Raw genomic sequence first — 10,560 nt, forward strand, 5'->3', positions numbered from 1 at the left:
TGGAGGTGTTTTTGTAGTTTATTTGAAGCCAAACCTGTGTCACAATACTTCGAAGATCTTTTGTTAAGGTATTTCTATTTCCCTCGGGAAGACACATTGTATATTGTACTTGCTAACACTGAATAAACATGTCAAAAAAAAAAGGTTGGTTCTTGTCACATGACCAGCTTGTGACATTCTGGTAAGGTTTTTATGGCTCTCTATTTGATTACATTAGAAATAAGGAACTTGAGCATGCAAAAGACTTGATATGTCAACAATGCCAATGTTCTTCAACAAAATAAACATATTGGAATACAACTAATTAAATTACTCTGCAAAATACCAAACTGTAAACATGTAATTTTTTCAAAACTAAGAGCAGCATATGTTATACTGTCGTATGTTTTTCGACAAATTAACTAATTTCTAGTGTTCAGCTGACTGCGCTGCCTTTGAAAACTTGTTATATCTCGTCTCTCAAAACGTTTGTCTATTTGTCTATTAACAGTCTATTTCTGTTGAGATACTGACAAACAATTTAAAAATTTGTCAAACTTAAAAGTGCTGAATTCACTCATTGTTACGATAAATTATAAAAACATGACTTGAAAAACATGACATGAGTCTTTAGGAGAGTACATCTTTGTAAAGTCTAAACTGTAAATATAAAATATATGAAATAAATAAAAAAGCTGTGTTTTCTTTATGTAAATGCCGTAAATGCCCATGCGCTCGTTTGAATTGTAGACGCCAGCAGCGCGTGAACAGGACTTTTATTTTGATCTGTTGATGTGACGTCACAGCGCTGCGCTTCCGCGGCTGAAGAAAGGTTTGTGGTTTTGATATTCTCAAGTGTTTTAATCGATACAACACGGCAAGTCTGGTTCATAGTTTTTTTTTTTTAAGCGCTGTACAGTTAATTGATAGTTATTGAATGTAACGCTGTAATAGTTAATCTGGCATTATGAACGTCATCGTGTAAGTAAGCGCATCAACACGAGTAATAGACATTAGTAACTACTAAATGTAAATATACAAACAAATATGAACCTTCGATATAGTTTGTCGTCTTATTAACTTAAGAGCTAGTTTATTTATTTTAAATCAAACGCCTTAAGTCCACTAACTATCTCTGACTTCTATATTTGTGTGCTACTAACTATGAGCAGATTGAGACGCAGACAAAGATTGAGTTTTGATTTATTTCTCTTTCTGTCTTCTCTCAAACAGGACAAAGAAAATCTCCTGGTGACGCGACTGAGGTCCACGTGACACTGTTATAAAGATGGAGATTATTAAAGAGGAGAGTAAAGATATTAAGATTGAAGAAGTCTTCAGTCTGAAACATTTAGAAACTGAAGAGCAAACAGGTTGGTGCTATTTTTGAATAATGTCATGAGTGTCCTAATTAAAGTGGTTTTATTTGACATGGAGCAGGTTGGTTCATGTGGACAGTAGACGTTTTGGTGTGCCATATACTGTCTGTTGCATTAATAATCATATTATTATCATCATTGTTAGACCATTTTATTCCATTGATTACATTTTTACAATATAATAGTATAATATTTTAAGTGTTTTAATTAAACAAAGTTTTAATTAAAACATCTGCTTTAGTTTGGAGTCCAGTACCTTGTCTATACTTTTTGCTTTATTTTATTTTTTATTTATTTATTTTTTTATCCCAGTATGTGGTGACATCCTATGGAAATAGGTTATTTCTATTCTCTTAAATGTATATACGCATGCTTTTAGATTTAATATACTACACTTATGACCCTAACACAACTTAAAAAATGCAATCACACAAGGGCCTGAAAATCGTTTTTTTTTTTAAATTTTTTTTATGTGGGTTATGTCCCATTATTTGCACAAGGCCTGAAAACATTTCTCTTTGGTGGCTTATTAAACTTGAATTTAAGTAGCAAGACTAAAAATGACATCCAAATGGTAAACTTTAGTGATGATGCAACATTGGGCAGATTGGGTAAGTAATGCCGCTTCTCCACTGCGTGGTACGGCTCGGCTCAACTTGCGAACAATAAATAAAAATAATTAGCATACAATCCCTTTAACCTAACATTTAAAGGGTTAGTTCACCCAATTATCAAATTCATGTAATTAATTACTCACCCTCATGTCGTTCCAAACCAGTGAGACCTACGTTTATCTTGGGAACACAGTTTAAGATATTTTAGATTTAGTCCGAGAGCTCTCAGTCCCTCCATTGAAGCTGTGTGTACGGTCTACTGTCCATGTCCAGAAAGGTAAGAAAAACATCATCAAAGTAGTCCATGTGACATCATAGGGTCAGTTAGAATATTTTGAAGCATCGAAAATACATTTTGGTCCAAAAATAGCAAAAACTACGACTCTATTCAGCATTGTCTTCTCTTCCGTGTCTGTTGTGAGAGAGTTCAAAACAAAGCAGTTTAGTGATATTCGGTTCGTGAACGAATCATTCAATGTAACCGGATCTTCTTGAACCAGTTCACCAAATCGAACCGAATCGTTTTAAACGGTTCGCGTCTCCAATACGCATTAATCCACACATGACTTGAGCTGTTAACTTTTTTAATGTGGCTGACACTTCCTCTGAGTTCAAACAAACCAATATCCCGGAGTAATTCATTTACTCAAACAGTACACTGACTGAACTGCTGTGAAGAGAGAACTGAAGATGAACACCGAGCCAGATAAGAAGAATCGAGGAGCTGATGATAATGCGAATGTTTGATTCAGTGTGAAGCTGATTCTGTGCAAGTGTTATGAGCGTTATTTAACTCCTAACCCTAAGGTTGTGGGTTCGAGTCTCAGGCTGGCAATGCCACAATTGAGGAGCCCTTGAGCAGGGCACTGAACCCCCAACTATTCCCTGGCTGCTGCAGCATAAATGGCTTGCCACTGCTCTGGGTGTGTGTTCACTGCTGTGTATGTACACTTTGGATGGGTTAAATGAAGAGCACGAATTCTGAGTATGGGTCACCGTACTAGGCTGAATGTCACATCATTTGATAAAATAATCATTAGTTACAGCCCTTGATAAGTTCAAATATTTCTTAAAGCAACAGTGTTTTGCATTCTTTGCGTGTGCTGCTCCGCCCTGTGTTGCTCCGCCACGGTTCTCTTCCGTGTCTGTTGTGAGAGAGAGTTCAAAACAAAGCAGTTTGTGATATCCGGTTCACGAACGAATCATTCGATGTAACCGGATCTTTTTGAACCAGTTCACCAAATCGAACTGAATAATTCGAGTAATTCATGTGCTCAAACAGTAAACTTGTGTTAATTTGTATTTGTATCTTTTTCACTTTAGGCATGAGCCCACTAAAAGAGGAGAGTCAAGAAATCAATGAAGCCGAGAAGGGTCGGTGTAAGAAACTTAATTTCATGGCTGCAGAACAATCCACTGAAACGACTTCCTCAGGAAACAGAGCTCAGCCGTGTCCTTACATATGTGGTCAGTGTGGAAAGAGTTTCGGAACTAAAGTAAAAATTTATCAGCATATGAGAGTTCACTCTAAAAAGAACATATGTCAAGAGTGCAAAGAGAGTTTCCCAGACAGGCAACAGCTGAAGGATCATGTCAGAATTCACATGGGAATAAAGTCTTTCATATGTCATCTTTGTGGAAAGAGTTGCTCAAAAGAAGGACGCCTCAAGGACCACTTAAGAGTTCACACCGGAGATAAGCCTTTCGCCTGCCCTCAGTGTGGAAAGAGATTTGCTCAAAAACCAAACATTAAAGCCCACATGAGAACTCACACTGGAGAGAAGCCCTTCTCTTGCACTCAGTGTGGAAAGAGTTATTCTTGTAAAGACACCCTTAATGACCACTTGAAAATTCACACTGGAGAAAAGCCTTTCACCTGCCAACATTGTGGAAAGAGTTTTAATAAAAAACAAAACATGAAAGTCCACATGAGACTTCACACTGGAGAGAGACCTTTCAAATGTCTTTGGTGTGAGGAGAGTTTCTTCTATCGAAAAGAACTGAAAGATCATTTACGAACTCATTCTCGAAAGGAATTCCTGTGATCCTCCATGTAGTGAGAGGGTTACAGCATACAGAGGATTCAGAAATAACCTGCATATTCACTGTGGGAAAGGGAGGCTAATCACACTCAAAGATAAACATGAAAAAATAATGCAGATGTGAGCCCGCTGACTTTGCTATTGTTTTGAAACCGTTTCATACTAGTTCTAGTAACAAAACAAATAAACTCTATAAAGTATTTGTTAATGAAAGCCCTTAGTTTCATCTTTAAAATAATACAAACATTGTGTAATGTGAAGATTTATTCAGAATAGTGGCAGCAGCCTTCCACTTCCTACGTAGAAGTTACAACTTAACTGGGACATTTTTTTCTGGGTAACTCACAACCACTGGCAGAGCCAAATACCTTTTTTGATAATTTGACCATGTTTAGCATGAGAATTCTCCTGTTTAACAGTGTAAATAGCTCAACATGCATGGAACAGTATTGGACCCCACATACACATTTAACCACATACAGAAAAGTAAATGCACAATATTGGTTGTATTTTAAAGGAAACCTTTTTAGAAAATAAAAAATGTGAAATGTAATAAATACTGTTGTATTTGTTCTTTTTTTCCTTTGAAACCTGTATTTGAGGGTGATTTACTCAAGCCCTGCATGCTTCAGCCATTCCAAGTTTAATTTGATTCTACTAGATGACAGGAAAATGTAATTTTTATAACTTTTTCTATTCAAAAGTCGTTGTTTTTAAGCAAAGGGAGGCAAAGTGGACTTTTAGTGGCGTTTTGGAGTCTCCAAATTCCTGACTGCAAAACAAGCTATTATGAAAAAGCCAACATTTACTATATGCATATGTGACAAAAGAACTAAAAAAGAGGTTTCATTCTTCTCAAAGAGGCTCAATACATTCAGTATACGTTACAAATAATGGGGTAGACGAAAATAAGATTAGCAACATGAAAACATTTATTATAGTTTATTACAAATTTATTTTTGTTATTCTACTATAAAGTGTATGAATGGAATATAATGTAATATCTAAAATACAAGAAGTGTACATACAATAGTACATATACAAAATGTTCATTTTAGAATAGGGCTGGGTGATATATTGAATATTAGTGATAATATTGGAATAATTTTGATGACAATGTAAAATTTTAAAATATAGAATATTTTAAATTCAAGCACACTTTACCAAAAGAACGTGCCGAATGTTCAAAATAGGAACATGTAACTGCAGACTGCTCTACGCACCTCTACTACGAGAGCTTTCATGAGAGAGGTTGCCAGATAACAAGAGATTAAATCCACGAATCAAAGCTTCGCTGTTACAAGTATACATTTAACATTTAAAACATTAACAAGCTGGAGTTTAGTGAGCTAATGAAAGCGTGGTTCAGCCGGTCTGTGTTCTGTCATGAGATCTCGACTGTATTGTTTGCGATAATGATCGCTGAATAAATGCACTTACTCGACCGCTGATGTTTGAATTAGTATTGTCACGGTAACCAAAATTTCAGTATTCGGTACCGATACCAGTGAAAATCCACGGTTCTCGGTACCAATTTCAGTACCAAAGCAAAACACAAAAATATGCTTATAAAAAAAAATACACTTTTTATCACAAAAAAATAAAACCAATGACATTCTTCATAATGAATTCTTCACAATTTACAATTGTGTTTAAAGTTTTTCTACAAGTAATACAATTATGAAAAATAATAAACAAGTTTCACCCAAATTTAGTTTGTCTTTTAACTAATGAAATTTAAACATTTTATTTTTTGGTAAATAAAGGGGATTTGCTATTAAAATTAAAACATGGAAGAAATATTGTGTCATTTATTTCTTTAAAAAATAGTTTTATTAATATTTTCAACAGTAGTAGCAGTATCACATACATTCTACTAAATAATAGTAATATTTTTAGCACAATGCCTTTACTGATTTGCTGAAATCAAAACAGGGACGGTAAAAGATGTGCGCCAGCCAATGAAATTGCCTTCAGACAGTGAAATACTGTACAGGTGCACTGTGTTTCGCCGTGCTTTGCCGTGAATACCTTTAAACTTTTTTGGAATGTGTAGCTCTAATGAAATCCAAAATGAGCCAATATTTGGCATGACATTTCAAAATGTCTTACAACATTTGATATCTTATGTATATTCTATTGTGAATAAATTATAAGTTTATGAGATTTGCAAGTTATTCCATTCCTATTTTACTCACAATTTGTACAGTGTCCCAACTTTTTTGGAATTGGGTTTGTAACAAAAATCTGCATGATTAGGTACTTCAGTTATGAGCAAACAATAAACAACCTCAAGTGTGATACAAATAAGACTTTATTAACTACATAAACACTTAAACTAGTCTAACATTCACACACACACACACACATACAGTTGGCATAGGAAAAATGAGTTAAAGCTTAAGCAGATGAGAAATAAAGACATGAAGCTATGGTACAATTTGATATTCAGCAGATCTACAGCCTGAAGGAAACATCAGTTTCTTAGTTCAAACACACCTTTGTAAAAGGTGCATATGATACTTAATGTATCAATTAATAAGACTAAGTTTGATACTTGCAAGCCTGTTTGATAAAGAGTCCTGATGCACTTTGGGGCTCCAGTTGGTCTCTGCTGAAGTGAGTTTATGAGGAAAGACTAGTTTGAATCAGAGGATCTTGATGAATGAACTGTCAAGACCAAAGCCTGGCATAAGCTTACCGTGGTTTTTAACCCTTGTGCATTGTTCAAATTCACTACCCTTTCGTTATGTTCGGGATGAAAACATCCACTCAATTAAACTGCTGTAAAAATGTATCAGATTCATATTTTTTTCAATTTCTTTTGCTTAAATCTATTAATCAACCTCAGTCCTGATCAAAACTACCAAATGTTTAAAACAAATCCAAGATTTTAACTCTTTAATAACTCATTTTTAGTTTTTGCTCTGCACTGCTCTGAGGCGCAGGGCGAGGGTCACCACATTGTCTGAGTGAGGAGGAATCAGCTCTTTTTGTGAGAATGTATGCATTTTTATTGAATGAACATCCAACACACAAGCACTTGAAAACATGAACTTGTGGCGCTTGGGAGCCGGGCCACTCACAAACTCTCCTCCGCTGGCCCTGGCATTTCCTTCTGGGACCCCACACCCTCCTCTGTTCATCCGGCTTCTGGCGAGGAGCAGTAGCAGTCACAGCTGGCCTGGGGTTATCCCTCCACTGAGAAGGGCCAGGTGCCGACGAGGGTCTGGATCTCACCACCTGCTGCTGGAAAGTGAACCGCTCAGTAATGGACTCTACGGCATCACCAAAAAGGCTGGAGGGAGCCACTGAAGCATTCAGCAGCACTTTACGGTCAGCATCCTTGAGGTCAGCCAGGTTTAACCAAAGGTGCCTCTTAAGGACTACCATAAACCCCATGGCCTTACCCACAGCCTGGGCTGCGTGCAGATCCTTAATAGCCTCTGCCGTAAGGGCTCCACCCTCCGCCGCCTGCAGGAGCTTCTACTGATAAACTGCAGCACTGCCATGGCGTGCAGCGCAGAAGCTGCCTCTCCATTAGCATATGCTTTATTGGTAAGGTGGGCAGTAGTTCTGCATGGCTTTGAGTGGAGTCTGATTTCCGAGCCTAGAGTCTTAGCTACTGCAGGACACAGGTGTACAGATGGTCTCCTAGATGGGGGGAGAGCGCACATACCCATGTGCCTCCGCCCCATCCATGTGAGAAAACATGGCCTGTGTGGCAGAGTGGACGCACTCTGATTGGGCTGCAGACCATGTCTTCACCAGCTGCTCATGCATGTCAGGGAAGAAGGGGACCGACGCCCTTGAGTCAGCTTTCCGGGTGAACCTGAAATATCAGGAGTCAAGCTTACTCCTGACAGGCTTCTCTGGAGGATTCCAGGTAAGCTCCAAGTCCTGGACAGCCCTTGACAGAACCCTCATTAGCTCCTCCTGTAGGTCTGGGGGCCCCATGCTGTCTGGCAGATCGGACTCCGATCCCGCCCAGTCCTCCCTCTAAGAGGCCGAGATAGACATAGCATCATTCCCCTCCTACTGGCTAAAGGACACAAACTCTGTGATATTATATAGTACAGACCAGGGAATGGGTGAGTGGCAAGAGGATGCTCCCGTCACTGGGAGGGTTAGGACCCACCTGTGGCATGCTGGCGGCAATGGGCCTCATACTGAATAGGCCGCGAGCCATCTCTTGGTGGATCCGGAGCAGGCGGGGTGGCAGGTCTGCGCAACGCCTGCAGTTGGACTCATCCAGTCCCGTATCGGCGTGGGCCAGGCCCAGGCAGGCGATGCAATAGTAGTGCTAAACTGGCCACTCCATTGGTCCCTCACAGATTTAGCAGATTGTTGCCATAGTGTATTCAACAGGTGAAGTAGGAGATCCTGATGTAATTGTCGCGTGCACTGCATTTTATACTGCCTCCCGAGCTCATCTCTATTTGCATGCAGTTGCATACTTTGAGTCAATTGGCCAGTCATTGACCGGCATGAGCCCAAAGGACTTCAGGAAAGGTTGGAAGGGAACGAGTTCCCATAACGGAGAAATATCTCTGTGATGTCTCGTGAAAGCTCGAGAGGGAACTCAAAATTGTATCAGTGTCACCTGATTTTTGATCACAACTTATTATAATATTCATCAACGAAAAATATAGATCCATGCAATAAACTGCCATTAATGTAATTACAGGCTGTAATTGAAAATAAGAACCTGTTCTTAATTGACCTGGTTAAATAAAGGTTAAATTAATTCATTATAAATGCATTAAAAAAATAACAGTTGCGAGAGTAGACTGTAGAAAAAAGAAGAAATGTGCATTGCTTTTAGGTGACTAGCTTAACCAGCTCCTAATATGCTCAGCATTCACCAAGATCCTGTAAAAGTAGTGGTGGTGGCATGATCTGACATCTTCTCTTTTGAGAAATTTAAAGTCAGATTTTGGATGCATTGGATCTGTTTACTAAATCAGTTATGACTCCACCTATAAGTGGTGGAGCTTGCTGAACTGAAACATCTGTAGCAGGTGCCTCAGTTGGAGTGCTTTCTATTGCTTGGGAATCAGATGGATGACCCTTAAATATATAATAGACAATGTAATTATTTATTTCAATACAGTAATATATTAACAATGGTGTGCAATATAGATGAATAAAACCAGTTCGTAATGTCAGTATTAACTAAATAAACCTTTAAAAAAAATATTTTTTTATTAGCATTGATGTGCATCACATAGATTAGAACTACATGGACACTACATGGGATGTGAGTAAGTAGCTGTATTGATCTGATGTTTGTGAGACACAGAATCTGATTGGTTTGAATCTATTGTGTTTGTAAGATGCTGTCAGATTCACCCTCACCCATACCATCCTCTTCTTGTGGATCTACAGCTCCAGATGCCCTGGAAAAGAATTAACATTAAACTTTTAGTTTGTGTTAATTTAAGCAAACCTGCAGAGCTTTCTGTGGAGTTCAGCAGCTGTCTCTGTAAAGGCCCTACAATTGATTTCCTTAAAAATCAGTCAAATACTATTTTTGGTATTGAATGGATTACATTTATACTTTAAGTATATTTTAACATATTTTTTATTGCTTTATCTTCTATTTTTCTTGAAAGATCATCATTGTTATACATTTTTTATCTCGATATTTTATTCCTAATTTTAGACTAAAATTAACTTTGAATACTGCTATGAACTATTTTAAACATATTTCTGTCTGTATTTTGATATATGGTTGACATTAAAGCTGTCTGCACCTAAACATTACAGAATCTCACATATGATTTCTAGACAGAATCTCACATTCCTTCATGATTTCTCAACTATTTTCAGGTCATCATTGAACAGCATGCACATTTAATTATGTTATTTCACCAAGAACAGAATTATTAGAGGCTTATTGCTCAAGTAAAGGCCAATGCATATTTGAATATAGAAATATTTTACAAAGAAGTGCTGGGAAGATTTTTCATCTTTTGTCTTCTTTTTTAAAGAATACAGGGCTTTTAAAAATAATTACATTTTATTGAGTAAAAGTAACCATTGTTATACCCTACAGTCCAGCGGTGGCGGTAATGCAACAGATTGTGAATTACTGTGCTTTTTTTATTTATTTATTTTTTTATTGAACAACAAGAACAAATCAAAACAAAATATACATCTACAATGGTATTAGCAGAAGTAGTTAAATGAGTATCAAGCAAGGCACTTATCAGTTGAATTAATAATAATAATAAAAGTAAAAGAAAATACATAAATAAATAAAATAAATTTAGAAGGGGTCTCTTCATTCCTCTTCTAAGAGACTAAAGTCTCTTATTATTCCTGCAAATTTCTGGGTCTTTTTCATTTTCATACATTCCAATGATGGAAAGTAATTACAAATAAAGTCTCTTTTGAATAAAGAAAAATAAGGTTTCATCTTCATACATTTATGAATGAATTTTTTTCCCAGAACCAACATTACATTAATAAAAAAAATATATATTTTTTGTGAATTACTGTGCTGCATAAGTATTTTCTGTGACTTTTATTTTGGCGGGGTGA

At 37.0% G+C, this 10,560-nt stretch overlaps 1 protein-coding gene across 1 annotated transcript; it reads left to right on the forward strand.

Annotated features, from left to right (window-relative positions):
• The first annotated feature begins 1,667 nt into the window (after window positions 1–1,667).
• LOC132106141 (gastrula zinc finger protein XlCGF49.1-like) lies at window positions 1,668–4,130 on the forward strand. Its single transcript, XM_059511794.1, has 2 exons — window positions 1,668–1,696; window positions 3,296–4,130. Exons 1-2 carry the CDS (start codon window positions 1,687–1,689, stop codon window positions 4,015–4,017), a joined length of 732 nt encoding a protein of 243 aa, XP_059367777.1. The 5' UTR covers window positions 1,668–1,686; the 3' UTR covers window positions 4,018–4,130.
• Window positions 4,131–10,560: the final 6,430 nt, after the last annotated feature.

This window comes from Carassius carassius, chromosome 26 (assembly GCF_963082965.1).
Source record: "Carassius carassius chromosome 26, fCarCar2.1, whole genome shotgun sequence".
Classification (NCBI taxonomy): Eukaryota; Metazoa; Chordata; class Actinopteri; order Cypriniformes; family Cyprinidae; genus Carassius; species Carassius carassius.